General features: G+C 37.1%; 1 protein-coding gene across 9 annotated transcripts in view; it reads right to left on the reverse strand.

Moving 5' to 3' along the window:
- WDFY3 (WD repeat and FYVE domain containing 3) overlaps window positions 1-24,385 on the reverse strand; it is a 273,492-nt gene that overhangs the window by 168,957 nt on the left and 80,150 nt on the right. For all 9 annotated transcript variants that reach the window (XM_061192466.1, XM_061192464.1, XM_061192461.1 and 6 more), the window contains exon 3: window positions 3,867-4,077. In XM_061192466.1, coding sequence (XP_061048449.1) covers window positions 3,867-4,046 — 180 coding nt within the window. In that variant the 5' untranslated portion in view covers window positions 4,047-4,077. The remainder of the gene's footprint in view (window positions 1-3,866; window positions 4,078-24,385) is intronic.

Below are 24,385 nucleotides of genomic sequence, written 5' to 3' on the forward strand. Positions count from 1 at the left end.
CACACCCAACAAGACATGCTCTCCTGCAGCGTGCGGTGTCTCTTGTTCAAGGCTCACTCACCCACCTGTGATTTGACTCTATGCTCAATTTCACTGTCTTAAAAATTTCCAGTTTCCCCCTCTGCTGGTTTCCTTCCTTCTCTTCATGAGCATGCCTGGATCTCTCCCATTTTTAAAAACAAAGCAAAACACCAGAAATATACAAACACAAACCCCCTGTTGCCAAATTCACCTCCATCAATCTCTTTTGTCCTCTCTTCTTTCACATTTCTACAAGCTGAGTCCATACTGTCTCTTCTCATCTCCCATTCACTGCTCAACTCACTGCTTTCTGGTGCTGCCATTCTAGTAACTTTCAAACTGGCAAATCTCATGCACATTTTTCAGTCTCCATCTTACTGGGTCTCTCTAACGTACAGGACGGTGTTGACTGCTCTCCTCCTTCTTGCAACTTTTATCTCTTGAGTTCCATAACCAGCCTCTCCTGATTCTTTCTGTACTGCTACTGACCCATTCCTGTTCTGTATCCTTTATGGGTTCCCCTTCTTTCACTAAACATTCATATTCTCCATGGTTCATCCTTAGCATACTACTCATGGGGCAGCAGGAGGCACAAGTAATGTCTTATCCCCTTCCAGGGTTCCAACTACCACATCTCTGCAGGAGTCCCCACAGTCCCTCACCGGAGCTTCTAATTGCCTACTGAATACCTCCACCTGGGAAGCTCACAAATATCAACAGTTTGGACTCAATGTCCCAAACTGAATCTGTCCCCTATACCTCTCCTTCTCAGCTACTAGGAAAAATATCCACCCAGTTTCCCAAATTAGAAACCCAAGAGACAGCCTTGCTTTGGTCCCTTCTCCTTTCTTATTCTATTGCTTAGAATACTTCATTGGCTCTGCACACCTCTGAGAAAAAGTATTAGCACTTAGTATGATATAAAACCTGTCATGATGTGCCTCCTATCAAACTTGACAGTCTTTTATGTTTTTACCCTTCCTTGACATAATGTCAACTTCTTGGACCACTTATAGATGCTAGCACACATCAAAATGTTTGTAGCCTTTATCTTGATTCATGCTTTAACTTCTTACTCTAATTACCTTCTTGGTTAATTTAGCTCAGTTAGTTCCAAGCTGGCTAATGCATATCTTTTAAGGACTCAAGAATCACATCACATTCTCAAGGGAGGCTCCCCTTCCCTGATCCCCACAGACTTTCAGATAACTTTCTTCTCAGGGGTGCCATAATACCCTGTTGTGTCTCTAATACTACATTTCTTTGTTATTCCATTATCTGTTTATGTGTTTATCTCTTCTCCAACAGAAAAACATGTTTATCTTCCTCATGACACTTCTGATTCACAAAACTGGACTGTATCTTATCTCAGAACTCCAATGTAGAGCACAATGTCTATTTGTTTGACACATATTTACTGAATGAATCAGTAATGCACAATAACAGAATAAATGAAGAGACAAGCAAACAAATAAACATAGAATATGTAGAGTCTATCCGTCTTCTCTGTTGTCAAATTAGCCTTTGGCTTGGTGTGAGTAACACATAAACTAGATGTATTTCAGCATATATTCAATATGAAATTATTTCAGCATAAATAGTTTATAATCTTTGCTTCACCTTGTAATGTCTTTATTTTTAATGCCATAACAACAGTAACAATAATAGACACAAGTTCCCTAGGACAAGCATTTGTTAAGTGGTTTAAGTACATTATCTTAATTAATCTTCATACCAACCCCGGAAGGTAGATATTCTTATTTTACAGCCCAGAAACTGAAGGTGACTGCTCCTCCCAAGTGCAGTACACACCTGGAGGTCTAACCCCTAGAGAGGAACAACCAAGAACACTGATAGGTGCAAATTGGAGATTAAGTGGAAGTCTATCTACTGAATATGAAACATCAGTCTTATTCCTCAACTTAGCTTTAAGAAAACACTAGCAAGTATATATGCTCCAGGCAGGAGACTGGAAAACACCCCTTCCTGGAATATCAACATATCCTAGGCTAACGAATCTCTGCATTTTATCCAGCCAGATCATCTTACCACTGGAAAAGTCTAACCCCTGCACACCTACTTTCCAATTAGTGTTTCAATACCTCATTCCTAAATATCAGTGTATAGACAATTATCACCAGACATCTGGAGACTACTCTAATATGAAATAATATAAACAAAGAAAAAACAGTAATTTGGAGCAAATAACAATGAAAGAAGCATAAGAAAATTTGAAAAAGCTTTAATATTTTCAGAGGGATGAGGAGATATTGCAGAATTTTAAATTAATAAAGAAGAATTCAAGGAAGTTAAAAATATGATAGCACAAGGTTAATCCAGAAGAGTTAATATTTGATTGATAGAGTTGCAGAAAAAGGGAACATATAAAACAAAGGGAAGAATATTAACAAAGAAATATTTCAAAATATTTTACCAGAATTGAAAAGTACAAGTTTGCAGATTAAGAAGGTTCATCATGAAGCCTCAATAAAATTTCAAAATAATGAGAAGAACCACCTAGAAAATTTCAGACAGAAAGACTAACAGACACAGAGAACAAACAATAAAGAGATCAAGTGAGACTTTGGGGGGGAGACAATGAGTCACAGATGCAGGGAAAAGAGAAAGACATGGGAGGGGAGAAACAAGGAAAGAGAACTGGGGGGTCGGGGGGAGAGACAGAGACCAAGAGAGGGGAACAGAGAGAGACAGGAGAGAGAGATGGGGAAGAGAGACACAGGGAGAGACAGGCAGAGATGGGGAGAAAGAGACAGAAACAGGAACGGAAGGAGAGAAAGATAGGGGAAGGCCAGAGATAGGTCTAAGGAGAGAAAAAGAGAGATGGGGGAGAAAAAGAAAGAGACAGGAGGAAAGACAGAAATTGAGACAGTTATGTTACAAAGTCTCGGGAAAACAAGTTCTATAAGAGTGGCAAAATAGTGGTGGTTTGCTATAAGGTTCATCTATGAATAATATTTACAGCAGGGTCAGTAGACTGTAAGCACTGAATCTTATTTAAACAAATGGTATTATTGTATGGAAAGGATAAGGAGGAGGGTAGCATGTATGAGTGAACGTATGTGTGTGCATGCTTTGGAGGGATGGGGAGTTTAAAAAAAAAGCTAATTCTCCTATTTCTCAGTAAGAAGTCAATTAAAACTGAATAATCACGACAGCAGTAAAAGTATTGTATGTTATATAAAAGCTGAAAGAGCTAAAAGTGGCAGCAACAATTAGCAGTGGAGAGCAGCAGGGCCCTATAAGCCTGTGGAAGTACTTGACTTTTTAAACTATGTACATATACATCTTTGATAAAAATTTTAAAATTATTTTAAAAATCCCCACTAAGATTGCTACATGTGATCAACTTGACAAAATGCATTAAAACATTAGCTCAGTTTTGACTCTCTAGAGCCTATAACTATCCTCTTGCAAGTTCTCTTATAGAAAATCCACCAAATAACAAAATAAACTGAGATGATTCTTCAAAGCATAAAAAGCACTTGGGCGACTGCACCATTTGATGCCATAAATCATCACTTCAAAAGATAATAGAAATAACATAAGTGGTAATTTACAACCTATCCCTCTTCCAGGTATCAACCATTAGAAGAACATTTTACAAAATGCTCGCAATCTTCCTTTTATCTGCTAGAACTAAGAGGAGTTCATTCTGACCAGATCTCACATCAAATCACCTTATAGCAAATTGAAAGGAAGGAATCAAGCTTCTTAAACATTAATTCATTCTATCATTTTTTTTCCCATCTGTGACTTATTATAACCTCAAGATTCCTGCAGTACCACCCATCATAGAAGGCATGTGCTTGGCAACCTGGACTCACCCTGTTAAACACTGGCAGCATCATGTACAGTTTCTCTTCTTGTTCCTTCTGAGTCATGTGCCGGGGAGGATGGCACAACTCCGTGAAGAGTCGGCGGAGGTGCATCAGTCCTAAGGCGTTGTCTTGCGGGCTGCACTCCTCCTGCCTCGGCCGCCCCATGATCCTCTTCACCATATTCATCTTGGCTGGTTGGTGATAAACACTTCTAATTCTGTAGGAAGATGGTCATACAGTCAAAATGTCATCGTCTTGACCAGGTAAAGCATGCACGGAGCTCATTAAAAGCCAGAAAAACAAAAAAATTCTGCCTAAAATATTTTTTCTACTTTTTGAACAGAAAAGGTAGAGAGGCAAAGCTAATTTTGATAAATCTCCCTAGATGACAAGTTACGAATTATGCCACTCAGTGTTCCTTACCGGCTTTGCCACAATTTGTATAAAATGTAAAACATTAAATGTAAAAAATTAATTGTTGCTGGATGAGCAACAAACATTTCCAAGTTAGTCATAACAAGTTCAACAAATAAAGGGATCATAAATCTTATAATTAATATGTTGCTTAATAGTTGACTATATGGAAAAAGAATAAAAGAACAGAAAATTCACCCTCACTTCAAAACATCCAAACAACTGAAAAAAACAAACAAAAACCCCCACAAAGTTTTCTGTTTTTAATTATTTAACTTTTTTTGTGGATGAAGGATTACACTTGGGATAGTCCTCACTGAAGAGCTGTAGTTTGAAACATGCAAATTAAATGAAATGATACCCTCCAATATATTATAAATCATAAGAAAAAAAGTGAAAATTGTCATATAACTTGACTATTTTTTCAAACTATAGTTTGAAACCCTTTGGCAGGTCCTGTTAATTCATTTAATAGATCATGACAAGCAATTAAAAAAAAGAAGTAAAATATAATATTGTAAATCAACTATACCTCAATAAAAATATTTTTAATGAAATAGAAGATACTGGAATATATGTAGTAAGGGTAATTATTATTTCATGAAACTTATTTTAGGTAAGGGTGTATTCATGTGTATTGAATCACAATGTAAAATGTATGTATCCCTGGCTAGAGCTGCAGTTAAGAAATAAGTAAACCAATCACTGGGTTAGAACATACACCAGAATCAATAACGCTAAGCTTTCAGAAAGCATCATCAGCCCTTTTCAACCACCATGAACTGTGCCAGCAATTAGCTAATTTCAGACACAAAAACAGGATATCTTACAAAAAGAACCAGGAAGGCTGGTTCAGACACTATGGATATACTGAACTTGAGTAAAAGGCAATTTTGCTTTCTAATCTGTAGAAAGGCAGGAATAATCGGAAAATTAATTTTTAATTTTGCCACATAAGCCAGCATGGCATTTCTTAAGAAATGAGAGACCACTGCAAAGCTAGAGGTTTATTTACTAAATATCTGTCTATTGATTTTTTAAAACCATTAAGAAGAACTAGCATATTAAACATGCTTGACCTTGAGAATTTTGAGTGGATTCCATGTTTGCCTGCGGGCGCATGTTTATGCATTCTAGCTTGACTGCAACAGGAGGCCACCTGCGACTCATCACAGGTGAGAAGCAGGAAAACACCCTGCCAAAGGCTGGTCTGCGCCAAGGGACCTCTGTGCAAGGAGCACTCAATACTGCTAAGGTGTCCAGTAGTGGGGAAGAGTGCTCAGACCACAGGCACAGGGCCAAGGAGACCCTCTGAACTACAAAATGACAAGTGAAAGTCAGTCCGGTTCAAACTTGTTCAACATATTTCATTCTCGGAAAAATGTGTAAATTCTCCGAGTATAAATTATAAAGATTTCAACAAATACATTCAAACAGCCTACTATATGCTGGTATTTTTCGTCCTGGAAACCCCCAGGACAAAAATAAAATTTGAAGTTAACTATAAAACTTGCATAAATTAGCTAACACTTTAGATTATACATAGATCTGCTCTTTTTCCTTAACCCATAGCTTCAGTTCATAATCTAGGATTTACAGGATTCATGATCCTCTAACACTTCAAAAAACATTTTAAAGAGATCTCCAGCTTTCAAAGGGGTCTATGTCATTAAAAAGCCAAGCCTCAATCCTTTCTTATAGAGCGTCAAAGCACTTTCAGACCATTTCCTTTGGTCCTCATTCCAACTTAAGCAAGGGGACTGAGGAGGGGATTAATTCTACCTTTTTGTCAGGCCGCAAGACAAGAACAATTTGCTCAAAATCTCACAATGAAAAAGAACTGAATGAGAATCCAGGACTCCCACCTCCTGGTTCAGCCCTTCCTGCTTACTTATATTCATGTGCCTATTTTAAATTACAAAATTTTTGGCAACTGTGACTCTAGAATATTTATTTATTTCGCATCAAGTTGCAGTTAGAATGCAAAAGAAATCTGTTTGACTTTTCTGAAGATACACTAATCAATTATCAGTAAACACACACACATAATCACACAAAGACAGACATTCGCTAGATGTAAATCAAGCTATCGTACCACCGTTATTTTATATCTGTCAGATACAAAGGGATATATTGGGTTCGCCAAAAAGTTCGTTTGGGTTTTTCCGTAAGATGGTATGGAAAAACCTAAACGAACTTTTTGGCCAACCTAATATATCAATCAGCTAAATGGGTTTACTGGTATTTCTCGATTACTCAGATAATCTCAGCACTGGGGAAAAAAATTCAGATTCCTCCTTTTCTCCTAATTTACCAAGAAACACTTAAGCATATCAGATTGCTGACTCATTGCTTTGTCTGCACTTCAATGTTTGTAACTTAAAGTATAATTCAGACCAAGAACTATCATGTTTAAAGTACGCTTCAGCAGTGAAAGAGCAGAAAAGAATGGGTACTTCTTGGTGAAATCTGTACCAACACGTCCATTTAAGATAGGCAACTTCAGGTGAAAGGCTCTTAATTCCCTTGAATCTTGGGTTTTTCTCACCCGTAAAATCTTTCCTCATAGGCTTTTTGTAATGCATACATAAAATAACATCATTTCTATAAAGTGCCAAACACATTAATTATGTTCAACAATTTTTAAATTTCTTCCTTCAGCTTGATCATGAAACATTTAATTTCTTTTCATTTACATTTTTCGTTATTTAAGCAAGTAAAGCAAAGGAAAGAGTGTGGGCCCTTACAGTACTATGTTTTAGAGACTTACAAAATGATAAATAAAAAATTAAGGGAAAATTTATTTCTTAGTTAGATGCTCGATAAGAGGTTTCTAAAGCAATACAGAAGAGATAGGCAAAATTTAATAACACTGAGGACAAATCATAGAAGGATTATTTTGGGGGTAATGTTATCAGGGATTTTCAAAATATTTACAAAGATTATTGTGCATAAGAACTAGTTTTCTAATGCAAACTCTATTTTGTTTCACAAGAGAAAAGTGTTTGTACTGCCAACAGGGGGTTATTTAAATAGCAATGAGATAATTATTGCAATGAGCCCAGACAGTATTTCTTATTCTAATCTCTTGTGTTAAAGCTTAAAAATCCTCTGGAAATGCTTGAAAAACTGTTTAAGTCCTTTAAACAGTCTGCCATTATTTAAATTATAGAACAAGTAAATAGCCTAAATTTGTAAAAATATATTTGCCAAGTAACTAATGGCCTTTGAGTAGCTCAGCTAAAAACTTAAAATAGCTTTTCTAAGTAACTCCTTAATTCCACAAGAGAAGAAATAAATAGCTCACAGGACTTAGGGAAAATCTTACAGTTTCATCAAAGAATTATAAGTAATTCCTCAGGTTTTTAATTTTTTCTTAAACTTTCTGGGGAAAAAGATCCTATTTTTTTTCTGACATTGTGAAGAGCAAAGGCAAAACTTACACTTTTGAAGAATGAAGGCAGAACTCTGAGAGGCTCCCAAAAAACTGTGTATATAACCCAGCAATCTAACCCATACATTGAAAAAGAACTACTAATACAGTCCTGAATTAGAATTTGAAATTTCTACCTGCTGAAACATTGTTTTTGCCTTTCAAGAACAGTCATATCAGATTTTAGCCCCACCTATGAGATATGACAAGATCAGCCATCTCATTTCTATGGCAAAATACTTTAGACCTATTCCCAACATCCTTCACCCTTCTGACCCCATCGGTGAACTCATCATCCTACACATATACTGAACTGAACAATTTCTCAAAACATCTTTTTCAGTGTGCTTAATTTTCTCTCCTCACAGATGAAAGGATATTCCAAATCCAAAAGCAACTTGCCTCCATTTAAGGACACTTCATTTAGATATGATTTCCAATCATGAGTAGCCACTACTGACATCTCCCTGACACCTTTGTCAAACCCCTCCTTCTACGGCCCTTGCTGCTGTTTTGGGAGTCCCAAAGGCACATTTACCCCAATAGTTACATGACAGTTATTTGATATGATTAAAAATAGTACAATTAAATTATATTATGGGATAAACTTTTGTAGGCTGACCAGAGATTCTCCAGCATTCTCTGAAAGTGTATCTTCATAAGAAAATGTGTTCAAAATTTTGTATGAAAGACCTGTAAAAGAATTTTTGTAGCACGATGCTTCTGTTAAGTTGTGACTGCTTACTACTGACACATTTTGCATTATACCTGTATCTACACTAACCTCTAGTTCAAGTCATTCAGCTCTGTGAATGTATCAGTATCCTCAGTGGATGGATGGCACAGAGCAGGGAGACTAACCTCAGGAGTGAAGTGCATATAAGTAGGCCTAGAACTTTCAGGGCCATATCCTAGACCTATCAGCACTAGGAATTTCTCTATTTCTGAAATTGCAAGTTTTGAAATCTTACTCTGAGATCTTAACTTTCAATCCACCTGCCTTTCCCACTCCCTAAATCTGTGGTCTTCACTGGAATCGCTTATTCCTCTTAACTTTTCCCAATTCTACTCCTCAGATGATGATGTTCAATCTCTTCAAGACATTAACAACTGTACCTTCAGTTCTCCTGTACTCCTGCCTATACATATTTCCAACTAGTACCCATGCCTGGATGAATTCAACCACACAATTTCTCCATTTCTAATTTTGGGTTGCTGGATACTGTGGAGAAAATTCTACGATTCCGCAGACTGCTTACAACATGAATTTTGATTTTTCTAAAATTATTATTTTCATAAATAAAAACTAATAATTCCAAATGGATTAAAGATCTAAATGTAAACAAACAGTAAAACATTGGAAGCAAATATAAAAGGAAATACTTATAATTTAGGGTAAATTCTTCTTAAAAGGAAAAAAAGACAGATTTATAGCTAAAAATACCACAAAGTTAAAAGACAAGCAACAAAAAAAACAAAAATAATAGCAACCTTATAACAAAGCATTAATAACGAGACTATCCATGGAACTCTTAAAATCAACAACACAATAACAAAATAAGAATTGAATAGAAATAGACTATCCCCCGTAAAAATACTATACATACGAAATGCAACACAATGCACATATAAAAAGGCACTTGAAAATCTCTAATAATCAGAAAAATGCAAATAAAAACAAGTACAACTATTTGCTCAGTTTGGCAAAAAATTGATAGGATTTACAAAATATATACATAGTAAGAATAGAAAAAATTGAAATGTACACACCTTGTTGAATTAGCAGCCTTTTTTAGGGCAATCTCATAGTATCAACATACCTACTCTTTCTTCTAGTGATACCTCTTCCAGGAAGCTGTCCTAGAGCAATAGTCACAGTACAAGACAGTTTACTGCATTATATGTTGTTATAATTGTTTATAATAACAAAAAATCAGAAATAGCCTAGTCCTTTAATAGATGAATAGGCAACTCATGGTACACCTGTATTATGGAATAGTACAATTCTTAAAAGTTAGGAGGAAAAAGGAAGTTAAATTTTAAAAAATCAGGATTTCAGCACCAAAATGTAAGGAGCTTAGAAGTCATCACTCCTGTACTTACACAAGAAACAGCTGAATAAACTGGAAACCAAGGATTTTTCTGGAACCCTCAGAGAACTGAGGTTGCAGGGCAAACTAATCCCTGAAATCTGGAGAGACAAGCAAATCCAGAAATTCACAGATGAAATATGCTTATCTAGAACAGAAACCCCTGGAGCCATTAACTGGTGGGAACACTTAAATGATGAGTATGAAGAACTGCTAGAGGTTAACAGTGGGCTAGCATGAGAGGGAGAAACTCCTGGGGGCCACAGTCTTCAGGCTCTCACCACAACTTTCCTGGGTTGCACTTCTAGGAACCCCACCAGATTCCTTCTCACAGAGATGTGGGAAAGACCCCCCCCTCCTCCTGGCTCTGGCAGGAGGGAAGGGAAGCACAATCACTTTGAAATGTTCCCAGAGGATACTCTATAACAAAGGCCGACTTTCCAGGGTAAAGGCTATCTTAGCCTTGTCTCACCTGAGGGAAGGGCATCTCTCCCACTCCACCTCTTCCTCCCCCCTCTCCCCCACCAACCTTCCAGTCTCACCTAAGGGAGCTGAGGGAAGAAATAACCCTGGGGAAATACTTGTGAAGGTCACAGCCCAAGAGTTACAGGCCCACTAAAACAACGAGATTATAAAACAGTTCCCCTCTTCTACACTTTACAACCACCAACTGTGCTCTAAGAAAGAATCAAAAGGAAATGCAAGAAATCAACACTGTAGCACTGTAACAATTATGAAGAATGCTTTGATGAGCTCAGTAGTAGACTGGATATGGCCAAGGAAAGAATCAGTGAGCCTGAAGATAAATCAGTAGAAGCTTCCAGAAGGAGAAGAAAGAGAAAAGGGAGGAGTGGCATATTTGAAGTAATAATGTCTAAGTACTTTGCAAAATTAATGACAGACACCAAACCACAGGTACAGAAAGCTCAGAGAATATAAAGATTAAATACCTAAAAGACTACATTTAGGCATATCATATTCAAACTATAGAAGGTCAAAGATAAGGAGAGACTCTTGAAAGGGAGTGGGGTGAGGGGGTGGGAGGAGGAGGAAAACCTTACCTATAAAAGGACAAGGACGAATATTATAGTGGGTTTCTCATCCAAAACGTTCAAGCAAGAAGAGAATGAAAGGAAATATTGAATACTTAAAGTGTTGGAAGAAAAACCTGCCAGCCTAGAATTCTATATCCAATGAAATTATCCTTCAAAAGTGAAGGAAGAGGGACCTCCCTGGTGGTCCAGGGGTAAAAAAATCTGCCTTACAATGCAGGGGACGCGGGTTCGATCCCTTGTCGGGGAACCGGGATCCCACGTGCCACGGGGCAACCTCAGCCCGCACGCCACAACTACTGAGCTCACGCACCTCAACTAGTGAGCCCATGTGCTCTGGAGCCTGCGTGCCACAACTAGAAAGGCTGTGTGCCGCAACAAAAGATCCCACATGCCTCAACAAAGATCCCACATGCCACAACTAAGACTTGATGCAGCCTAAAATAAATAAATAAATAATACATAAATCTTAAAAAAAAAAAAAACGTGAAGAAAGAATAAACAATTTCTCAGACACTCAAAAAATGTGAAAGTATTGTGAGGTGACATGCCATACCAGAAATATTAATAGTTGTTTTGGGAGAAAAAAATGATATAGGTCAGAAAATTGTACAGGCATACTATGTTTTATTACGCTTCACAAACTGAGGTTTGTTTTTTCTTTGTTTGTTTTGTTTTGTTTTGTTTTTACCAGCTGAAGGTTTGTGGCAACCCTGTGTGGTCAGATGATGGTCTTTTAGGAATAAAGTATTTTTAAATTAAGGTATGTATACTTTTTTAGACATAATGTTATTGCACACTCAATAGACTACAGTATACTGTAAACATAACTATTATATCCATTGGGGAACCAAAAAATTGGTGGGACTTGCTTTATTGAGGTGGTCTGGAATATCTCCAGGGTATGTCTCTATTTACATAATAAAGAGAAGGGTGTCAGAGAAGGAATAAATGAAGGTAAAATAAAATTGTTTTATTATCCTTAACTGATCTAAAGATTGTTTTTAAAGTAGTAACAGTGATAATGCATTGAGTGCTTAAAGTTTCTGAATTAGTAAGATGAATAACAGCAATGTCATAAGGAACTGGGAATATTTTTATAAGATACCCATACTATACCTCAGTAATAAAGTGTTATTTGAAGGTAGATGAATATTAGTAAAAAAAAATGTTCACTCTAGGGCAACCACTAAAATTTTTTTTAAAAAGTTTAATTGATACACAGAGAGAGGAGATAAAAGGAAAACATGTAAAATGCTCAGTTAAAACCAGAGAAGACAGAAGGGGAGTAGGGGGAACCAAATAACAAATGCAACAAATACGAAAGTTTTAAACAAGACAGATATTAATCCAACTATATCAAAACTCACTTTAAATGTGACTGGACTAAATGCACCAATTAAAAGACAGAAGGTCAGAGTGAATTAAAAAACACATCTCAACTATATGGTGTCTATAAGAAAGCCGCTTTAAATACAAATAATCAGATAGACTGAAAGTAAAGAGATGGAGAAAGGTAAACCACGCTAACTCCAGTCAAAAGAAAGCTGAAGTAACTTTATTAATTTTAGACAGCAGTCTTTACAACAAGGAAAACTATCAGGGATAGTTAGAGGTATTACATACTGACAAAAGGGTCAATTCTCTAAGAAGACTTAACAATCCTTAACACATATAAGCCTAACATGAAAATCCCACATGCGGCAAGCACTGATAGAACTGAAGGAAGAAAAAAACAAATCCACTTTGGAGTTGGAGACTTCAACAGCCCTCATACAATAATTGATAGATCAAGTGTGCAGGAAATCGATACAGTTTACTGAACAGTACTATCAACCAACTAGAACTATAGTTGATATTTTCAGAACACTCCATCCAACAACAGCAGAACTCACATTCTTCTCAAACTCACATGGAACATTCACCAAGACAGATCACAGGGACTTCCCTGGTGGCACAGTGGTTAAGAATCCGCCTGCCAATGCAGGGTACACGGGTTCCATCCCTGGTCCGGGAAGATCCCACATGCAATGGAGCAACTAAGCCCGTGCGCCACAACTACTGAGCCTGCGCTCTAGAGCCCACGAGCTACAACTACTGAAGCCCGCATGCCTAAAGCCCGCATGCCTAAAGCCCATGCTCCGCAACAAGAGAAGCCACCGCAATGAGAAGCCTGTGCACCGCAACGAAGAGTAGCCCCCACTCGCTGCAACTAGAGAAAGCCTGCACACAGCAATGAAGACCCAATGCAGCCAAAAATAAATTAAAAAAAAAAAAAAGATCACATACTGGGCTGTAAACACACCTTAACAAATTCAAAAGAATAGAAATCATACCAAATATGCTATCAGATTACAGTGGAATTAAACAGAAAATCAGTAGCAAAAGACAGCTGGAAAACCCCCAAATATCTGGAAATTAAACAACATGCATCTAAATAACATGAGCCAAAGAAGTGTCAAAAGAAATTTTTAAACATTTTAAACCGAATGAAAATATAACTTATCAAAATGCATAAAATGCAGTGAAAGATGTTCTTAGAGGAAAATTTGTAGCACTAAAAACATATATTACAAAAGATATAAAAAATAGCCTAACCTTCCACCTTAGGAAACTAGAAAAATATGAGCAATTTAAGCTTAAAGGAAGCAAAAGAAAAGAAATAAATGAGGGCAACAAATCAATGAAATTGAAAACGAGAAAAACAGAGAAAATCAAAAAACCCAAAGCCTGGTTCTTTGAAACGACGGATAAAATTAGTCTCAGTCTCACTACCATATGACCGGTGCCCCTGTCTTGAGTGTATCTTCCCTACAGCTCCTCAGTTTTCTTCTGAAAAACAAAGCAGATACACGACTTCTCTGATTTAAAATCTCTGCTGACTCCCTATTGCCTAAGAATAAACTGAAGCACCTTAATCTAGTATCTAAATTCTTAGACACTCTGGCCCCATTAATATTTCTAGCCTCCTCTCTCACTAAGCCACCTGCTTTGCTCTCAATTCTGCTCCACTGAAAGTACCTCCCAGCCTTGTTGGTTTCTTTAGCCCTCTGTGTGTTTGTGTATGGTGTTCTCTCTGCCAAGGAAGGCCCCTCTTCCACTTTTCCTAGCAGCTAAGCTCTCAGTCCGCCTTCTCAGAGAAGTCTTTCCCAAACCTCCAGGCAGAATTTGTTGTTTTATCCTACCATGGTACTTTAAGAGTCTGGCATAAAATATTCATTAAGAGAGACAGTATAGTATAGTGGTTACAGAGGCTTTGCAACTAATTGCCTGGCTTCAAATCCTAGCTGCACCATTTACCAGCTGCGTAACTTTAGCAGGTCAGTCACCATCCTTGTGCATCAGATTCCTCAAGCGCAAGAAGACAGTAACTATCAGAACCTAGGCCAGAGTGGTGGTGTAGTGTAATTCACCGAATGAGGTACTACACAGAAAACGCTTGAGGGTAATGTCTGGCACGGGTGCTCAGTAAGCGACAGCTATTCTTACTGCTATTCTACCGTAACAAACATATACCAATCAGTGGTTATTTACTCCCACTAATTTATCATGTCTTCAATGGTGGGAACCAAATCTTATTTAACTTTGTATCCCTAGTTCATAGTAGGTGGTGGGTAAATAAATGTTAAAAGACTTACATACGGTCATACACCTACTATATGGTAGCATCATATTTTATGTGCAGACATTCTGAATTCCGGATGTGCTACTTTTACTATTCCTCACAAAAAATTACATGTTACACATAAAAATTTTAAAAAGTTATGTCCTAGTTTTCATCGTATAGAAAGTCTTCACAGTTCATAAACGTCGAAGTTCTTAAACATCTCCAGGAAAAAATTACATTGACAACCATTTGTTCTCTTTTTTTTTTTTTTTTTAAGGCAAGGATTTTTTTTTTTTGGTCCGTTTTTTTTCTTTTTTAATCCATTCATCCATTTATTTATTTATGGCTGTGTTGGGTCTTCGCCTCATGTGCGAGGGCCCTCTCCAGCTGCGGCAAGCGGGGACCACTCTTCATCGCGGTGCGCGGGCCTCTCACCGTCGCGGCCTCTCTTGTTGCGGAGCACAGGCTCCAGACGCGCAGCTCAGTAATTGTGGCTCACGGGCCCAGCTGCTCCGCGGCATGTGGGATCTTCCCAGACCAGGGCTCGAACCCGTGTCCCCTGCATTGGCAGGCAGACTCTCAACCACTGCGCCACCAGGGAAGCCCCAACCATTTGTTCTTAATTGAAAAGTTACCCAGTTGCTTAAATAAAGATCATTTCTTTCTGCTTAATTATCAGTATCTCTCATTAAATTATGAATTCCCTAAAAGCAGGCTATGCTCTCCAAATCCGTAACAACTAGCTGAGGATTTAGTACAGAGTAGAAATGAACAAATGAATGTAGCAACAATTCCCATAGCTTTAACGGAAAGTACAACTTTCAAGGCTCTTCACTACCTGGCCCCTAGATCTAACCCTCCTCTTTATTCCACCCATGCTTTGTCTCCTGCACATCTCCCTGATGTTCCTTCACAGTTCTGTGCTTTCATATACCCTTCCTGGGGTGGGAGTGGTGGGTTCTCCCCCTGCAATTCTACATTTAGCTAATTACTAATCATCCTGCAAATCTCAGCTCAACTGTCCCCTCTTCTAGGAAGCATTCCCTGATCTCTCAGTTTAATAAAGATGCTCCCTTATTTTCCCATACAATCCTGGGCATATCTTTATTATAGCATTTCTCACCTTGTTATGTAACTGTTATTTTGTTTATCTTTTTCCAACACTAGACAAATAATATAAGATTATGGAAGGCAAAGATCATGCCCTATGCAACTTTTTCCCTCAGTGTCTAACACAGTGCCTGGCAAAAAAGATACAAGCAATACATGATTAACAAATGTGTAAAAAGTGATCAATAAAAGTTTAGACAATGAATGAATTGAGGCAGCTCAAGCCAAAAATAAGTTAAGGTTAATTTAAAATAGGCCAAAGAGAAAGAATTTTCTCTAAATTCCTTACCTGTTTATTTTAAAACAAGAAGGCTTAGATGACTACTTTGTTCTTTATGGTTTGTTTAAATTCAGTTTTATTACTTGAAAAAATTATAAACCATTACCATATGACTATTTTTCCTGGGAGGTGTTAAGTACCCCATAGGAATAAAAGTATTCAGGGAAAACTGGTATAAATTCGGAAAGTAAGAACTATGAATGTGAATGCAGGGGCAGAAGCAGAAAAAAAAATCACTATTAATAGTTAGGTTTGGTTGGTAAGCAGAGGATGACAAAACAAAAGGCAGTAAGTGGAATCCTCCACAGGGAATTGGTGCATCAACAACAAAGGAATATCCAAAAGAAGTAGTCAGCTCCCCAGTATTGATAACAAATCATCACGGAATGAGCTGGAATATGTGCTGTGGTCTGAAAGCAATGAAAGGAAAATGACAAATGCAAAAGATTATGCAGAATTATATTAGTAAAACCTCACAAATGAAAGAAAAAAGTAATAAAATAATAATGGTAATGAGGTTTTAAACTGTGAATTCCTGTACTTTTATTTTTATAAAAACATCAACATTTATACATTCAGATAAATTTTGCCCTACCCATTAGTTATCTTAGAAGGTTATATTCACATAATGATGCTGACATGGTTCAAAATACTTTTAAAAATTCCTCTTTAAAGATTGCTTTCAAGGCATTTTATAAGCTATATCTAAAACTTAATGTCATCATGTACCATGTTTTACCAAAAGTGGAATTACCCAGCTTGCTCATTTGCCTTAGTTTCCAAACTTCCCCCAAATAGCTTCTGCAGATTACTAAATAACAAATCCTTTCAAAAAGACTGAAAATTCACCACTAATAATCAAAAGAATGCATCACAGACTCTGAAGCTGATTATGGGGGAAAAATTCTGAATAGTTTCTGAGCAATGCCATTGTTGAAATTTAATTTCTGAAGTGTCTACCTACTGTATGCAAGTTGCTGTGGGAGTACCAACTCCAGTTTTTAACCACCTCCATGGCGTGGCTGTATTTTTTCTAAAATTCCAAACAGATCAGTATATAACTTTCCTTAAAAATGACACAATCGGGGCTACCCCGGTGGCGCAGTGGTTGAGAATCTGCCTGCCAACGCAGGGGACACGGGTTCGAGCCCTGGTCTGGGAAGATCCCACATGCCGCAGAGCAACTAGGCCCGTGAGCCACAACTACTGAGCCTGCGCATCTGGAGCTTGTGCTCCGCAACAAGAGAGGCCGCGATAGTGAGAGGCCAGCGCACCGCGATGAAGAGTGGCCCCCGCTTGCCGCAACCAGAGAAAGCCCTTGCACAGAAACGAAGACCCAACAGAACCATAAATAAATAAATAAATAAATAATAAAAATAAAGGAATTCCTTTAAAAAAAAAAAAAAAGGACACAATCCGGGGCTTCCCTGGTGGCGCAGCCATTGAGAATCTGCCTGCCAATGCAGGGGACACGGGTTTGAGCCCTGGTCCGGGAAGATCCCACATGCCGCAGAGCAACTAAGCCCGTGCGCCACAAGTACTGAGCCTGCGCTCTAGAGCCCATGAGCCACAACTACTGAAGCCCGCATGCCTAGAGGCCGTGCTCCGCAGCAAGAGAAGCCACCGCGGTGAGAAGCCCGCGCACCGCAACGAAGAGTAGCTCCCACTCGCCGCAACTAGAGAAAGCCCGCGTGCAGCAACGAAGACACAACGCAGCCAAAAATAAATAAATAAATAAATTTATTAAAAAAAAACAAAAAAACACAATCGCCTACAATGAGATAGAGTCAAAACCCTTTGCAAGGTATAAAAGGCTCCTCAAAATCTGTTGTCCATCTAATTTTGAAGCTCTATCTTCTGCAATATCCCTCCTCTCAGCCTCGGCTCACACCACATCACCTAAGTGCTGTTCCCTGAACAGGCCATGCAATTTCAAACCCTTGTTGCTTTTCCCACATGGTCTTTCCTCTTCCGGAAATGGCCTACTTAGATTTTTTTACTGCCTGGCAACCTATCATGAATAGTTCAGGACTTTATTTAATTCCAAAACAATTTAAACCTAACTCTATAGTAGCAACTTGATCACTGATTCAAAGAAATATTTATCAAGGCACTCCCCATCCCACCTGAATCTCTCTCTGCTCCAGCCACATAGCTCTGCTTTCAGTAGCTTATATTCACCATGTCCTTGCCACCAAAGCAATTAAGACATTAATTTGAAAAACAAAACTTTTTAAATATTTAGAAGAAAATGTTGGAAAATATCTTTATAATCTCAGGGTAAGGAAGACTGTCTTAAAAAAAAAGAACTACACACACAAACACACACGACCTTATCAAAACTAAAAACTTCTGTACATGAAAAATTAACAGAAAACACAAGCCACAAATTGGGAACAAAATATTTGCAACACCTATAAATAACAAAAAAGCATTAGATCCAAAATATGTAAAGAATAGCTACAACTCAACGAGAGAAAGGCAAACCATCCAATACAAAAATGGACAAAAGACAAATAGGCATTTCACAAAAAAAGGAAAATGAATGACCACAAATATATCAAAGGCTGCATAACCTCATCAGTAAATAAAGGAAATGGAAATCAATACACAATTTTCTGTCTGCTCTTTGCTCCTTGTTGTAAGGATGTTTGTTCATTTACCCTGTGTGTATGTCTGACCCACCCCAAATCCACAAATACTCATTCTCATCCCCTAGAAAAACATGCACTTAATATCCACATCAAGCCTCTCCACAAGGGTTATGCTAACAGTCAACAGCCAATAACCTAGTCTGACCCCCTATAAGGGTATTTCTCAACCTACCCCAGGTACAGTCAAAACATCCTAGGATTTATGGAGGTATTTTCAGTGAACAGGAAGCTTTTCCACCATTCCTTGAAAATGAACCTAGTGCGAGGTCAGTGACCTGTGTTTTTTATATTCAACTTTTTAGTATTTGCCACAGTACCTGAAACACTGAAGATAATTAATAAATGTATTATGGATAGCTGGGTGAATAGTTGGATGGATGGAGTGAGGGAGGAAATCTTCCTGCTGACACCTTATTTGTTAACTTTTCCAGAAACTCCTCTATCATAATTATTTTAAATACTCTTTATTCACTTAATAGAGGTATATGAATGAAAACAATTAGGAAACTTATGGAATCTTTAAAGAACATACTTTAAAATATCAAAGGTGGTACTGATATAAATCTTAAGGACAAAAAAATTATGTGTTACCAGATATAACCCTTTGCTAATCAGTGTTATTGCTTCCTTATAATTCTGGCATTAGATCTTCTACAAATGAAATACAAAAATGTCTCATGGCTAAGGGGTACAGGTGCATTCTCACTAAAGGGGTTGAAGAATGGGGGTTGAAGACTGAAGAGGCTGAAAAGAAAGGAGGGGAGGAAAGAATAAGAAAGCTATGTTTCTCTATTCTTCCACCAGAGCAAAACATAAGAATGATTACCACAAACAGCCATGTCCCATTTCACTGTTGTTCACATGTAGCCTATTTTAAAAAATGCCTTTGGGGAAGAATGAGAGGAAAAATGCTATTCTTATCAGTTTGTTATTTAATAGATTTTATAAATCCAACTGAAATATTAACAATAATATTTAAAATATACTGTCATTCTTGGGAAGTAAGTTACTCAAGTGAATAATCTTGCACAGTACAACCCAGTTTACCATATTTTTCTTATAGTAGTCTCATCTTCCTCTTAGAAGGAATGCCAGGTAATAAAATACATAAAATACTACCTTGAATGAACTGACCCCCTGACACTGGGGAGATGGCTATTTCCTAGGTTTGTTTATGTATTTTAAACATTCTATAATAAAGCCTAACTCTCATTATTTGGGGGAACAATTTAAAAAAGCACTGATTTTTCTTTCAGAACCGGAGGATCAAGCACACTAGCTATTCTTCTCATCCTGCTCCTTGTATATTTCACAATTAACATCTCAACTAGAGCTGGGGGACAAGGGTAAAGCCCTTACAACTAAAATCTCCTAGTTTTGATATTTGCTAGCAGGTTTAGCACTGGAGGTTAAAATTAAATACATCACCTAGTTTATCTTATCTCAAATGTCTGGGCTTTTGAATCCAAAAGCCTAAACAGAAGAGTTGCTAAAACAGAAAATATAAGCTATAAGAAGTAAAATTTTCAATAAATAAAGGGTACAGAGTTTCATTTTGTTAACCACCTTCCACCTACAAAGTACATACGACATTCTAAAAATTACAATTGGTTTTAAGCAAAATTTACTAGGTAGGGAACAGCAGCAGGCAACGACTTGAGATTCAAGAAAAGAGAGATTATTTTTCATATTTATTTTTCTTTTTGAAATTACATGCAGGAAAGTTATCCTATGGTCAAAACAAGACACTTTCGTTTATGCATACATTTATGTTCCTAGTAGAACATATATTAATTCATTCAAAAATACTGAGAGCTACACCAACTTTGATTACTTGAAATATTTGGACTGGTTTTTCAAAGTAACTATTCCTACAATGAAACTTGCTATTATATATCCAGGTTTTAAAAAAACTTCACTTATTTTTAATTTTTGAATGATTAAAAATTTTTTATACCATTTAATATACTCTCAAACTTCAGATAACAACTCATTTAATTTCAAATCGATTGTTCCTAAAAAGCAAAATTTAACACTTTAAACAAAATGGGAAAAAAAGAGACCCATGAAACAATTATATTTAATTATATTTTTTAAGTAGATTTTGAATTGGAATACAATAATATTTAAAGAAATTGATCAAGAATTTCCAATACATATGTTTCAAGGATCATAACAGTTACTAATTAGATTGTTAAACATAACATAAATGTCTTTAAGGAAGATAAGAGGTAACAGTGAAACCTGCTGAAACTTCATGAAACTTGAAAATTAAATCATATAATTTTAAATTTCAAAGACAGTCCTCTACCAAACCATGGTAATAAAACCAGTGGCTGATTGACATAAGAACAAACAAACCAAAGTACAGATGAGAGAGCTCGGAAACAGATCCTTATATGTACTGGGAACCTAATACATGATAAAGGTCACAGGAAAAGGGTGTGATTGTTATGTAGATGGTATTGGGAAAGTGACAAACTCTTAGAATAAAATAAATTAGACTCACACCTACAGCCATACACAAAGGTGGGTAAAACTACAAAGTTAAGAGAAGAAAATATATAAGGATATCTTTATGAATCATGTAAAAATTTCTTAAGCATAACTTCAGAGCTGCATGCCATAAGCAAAAATAAAATGAATGTGATTGCATCAAAATTAAATACTTTGGCTCAGTAAAGAACATTGTGAACCAAGCAAAAAGAGAGATAACACAATGGGAGAAGATATTTGAAATGTCTAAAACTGAAGGGATTATAACTTAGAATTTACAAGGAATTCCCAAATCAACAAGAAAAATACAGCAATCTCAATTTAAAAAGATATGAACAAGCAAAATGGAAGGCCATCAAACGTAACAAGAGATATTTTAATTTACTTGATAATCAAAGAAATGCAGAATAAAATAAGGAAAGGCCGCTTTATACCTATTAGATTAGCAACAAGCAGAAAGCTGGAAAATGCCTTGTGTTCTTGGAGATGTGGACAGGACCCACATATATGACTGATGGAAAACAGACAGAGGATCTAAAGGGCAGTGTGTATTACTCAGTATTGCATTCTGCTCCTCAGCATATATCCCAAAGAAATTCTTAAGGGTGAGAACTTGTAAATGGATGTATACTGAACTGTTATTTGTGGTGACTGGGGACTTGTAGGCTATTTGGAGGTCCATATCACTGCCCATCACTAACAAACTGAGTAAGTAAAACTGGGTTGACGTACAATCATTCATATTCATTTAAAAGTATATATTTCACATGAATGCATCTGAAAAACATAATGATGAGTGAAAGGATCTAAGAAATAGGATGAAATATATATTACATACCAGTTCTTGAATACTAGATATACATACACTCAAAACAAGTATTTTTCAAGAACACATATGAATGAATGACACCACCAAATGCTTCAGAAGGGTTGTGCTTGTCCCTCACTAAATGTGCGGCTCGTTAAAGGAAATAATTAATTACCTTCCAGTACTTTTGAATTTAGTTAAACTAAGCCCAACAAATCACTGTTTTATATAAGAACTATGTATTTATATTAGACAACTAAAATTACTTAAATAACAACTTTTTCATTTCTTGAATGACTCTCAATGAAACCATATTTAAATCAGATACAAGTAGGTTTTTTTTTCTAAAGCGATTTCCTCAATTTAGCCTTTTTATTCCTCTGACATTAAAAAATTTCCTTAAAGGAAACTTTATCTGCTCCATAAGCAACAAGAAAAAAACTGGTATCTGTAGGAATATTTGGCTAAAAGTTTCCTGTTTTTTTGTTTTTTTGTTTTGTTTTGTTTTAACATTCATGACTGTTAGAATGGTATAAACAAAATAAAGTCTGGATGGACACGTCCATCATCTTGGGGAGGAGGGAATAACTCTCTTGGTTGGCCAGTGATGATAACTTGCCACCTATCATAAGCTATAAGGAAACAGGACTTGACTCAGAGAGGGAAGAGCCAAACCAGTCAACTTCCCTCAGATCCAGAAAGATTTCCACTATCGGAAAAAAAAAGGGGAAATAAAACTGGGTTCTTTATTATGTCAAAATAAATTGTGCAGTTTTTAAAAACAAAATAAATCTGAGCTTCTTCCAATCCTCAGAGAAGCCTATCCATGGTTTTCGTCAACAGGAAATCACATTGGGAATACCAAGATGGTACTGTAGTATTCGATAGCTGAGATATGGTTTTAATAAAAGAAAGCAACTTTCAATTAGTATTTTGGAGTCATTACAACTTTGGCATAATCTGCCATTCTTTCTATGGAATTATGGTTGAGGATGATGACTTCTGCACTATAATATTCTGAATCAAGAGTAAAGTGTAAAATGTCAGCCACTGTTGCTCTAGGTGGATCCTTGGGATACAGTGGTGAATACCAACAACAACTAGCAAATGTAACATTTACCATTTGTTATGAAATGACAACTCTTTTAGGATATCTGATTTCATGGAGCTTAGAGTCCATGGTGTGATATAGGTGTTGCATGTTATACCACGGAAGTATAAGACACTAGGGGAAAGAAAGTACAGCAGGGAAACCTAATCTAGCTGCAGAGTAGCCGGGCTGTGGGGAGGAAGAGTATCAGGGAAGATTAAGCACATTTTTTGAAGATTTTCAACAGCAGAAGAAAACAAATAGACTTCACTGCCCATCCACAGGCTATTCTAGACAATCAGGTTTTTGCAGCTTTGTTTTCTGTATGTTAACTCTTCACGCAAACTTTTCTATACATGATTTGTAATCAGTTTTTCCAAGTGGAAAACACCAGCCGTCTGCCCTTGAATCATTTTAAGAGTCTAAAGGGACAGCATCAGCAATTAGCAGCCAGGGCTGGAGTTAATCCCTAAGGAGCTCTTATTTCTTGCTTCTGTGTCAGTTTTTGTCTAGGAAATACAGAGTTAGGATCCATACCCAAGTACAATGCTAGTTATTTTCACAGAAATGTATTCATTTATTCCCTACCACAAGTGGTACAATGCCTACTTTATAGATTAAGAAACTGAAGTTCAGAGAGGTGAAAGCAACTTGCCAAAAAATCCAATAACTAGCATTACGTGAAATTTGAATTCAAGACACGGAACTTGAAGACCAGTGCTCTTCCTATTAACTGGAAGCTGTTTCTTTGTCTTTATGAAATAATTTTATTTATGAAAGCAACTGTGATTTTATTTTCTAACTATTCCTAGCAATGATAGTACTATTTGTTCTTCTCTAAAAACATTTGGACAAAATTAACCCAAGTATTTTTGTCCCCAAGAAGTTAACAAAAAAAACACAAAAAACCCATGTTTACTCTGTGTATCTCCCACCGAGGGTGTAACCAGACTGGCAACAAGAAATATGATTCATGGGTAATATCCTGGCTGAGAGTTCTTAGTATCTCGACACACATCTGACAGATCAAGGGAATGTTATATACACCTAACTATATTTTCTTTTCCTTTGAATTTTCTGTTCTCTCTCTTTTTTTTAGTATTTATTTTACTTATTTATTTATTTATTTTTTGGCTGCGTCGGGTCTTCGCTCCGGCATACAGGATCTCTGTTGCGGAGCGTGGGCTTCTCTCTAGTTGTGCCGTGCAAGCTCCAGGGCGCATGGGCTCTGTAGTTGTGGCGTGTGGGCTCCAGAGCGCGTGGGCTCTGTAGTTTGCAGCACGCGGGCTCTCTAGTGGAGGCGCGCGGGCTCAGCAGTTGTGGTGCACGGGCTTAGTTGCCCTGTGGCATGTGGGATCTTAGTTCCCCAACCAGGGATGGAACCCACGTCCCCTGCATCGCAGAAGGATTCTTTACCACTTGGACCACTAGCGAAGTCCCTCCTGTTCTCTTTGGTTCAAGTCTTTCCCAATCCTCACACCATGCACTCAA

This window comes from Eubalaena glacialis, chromosome 5 (assembly GCF_028564815.1).
Source record: "Eubalaena glacialis isolate mEubGla1 chromosome 5, mEubGla1.1.hap2.+ XY, whole genome shotgun sequence".
NCBI lineage: Eukaryota > Metazoa > Chordata > Mammalia > Artiodactyla > Balaenidae > Eubalaena > Eubalaena glacialis.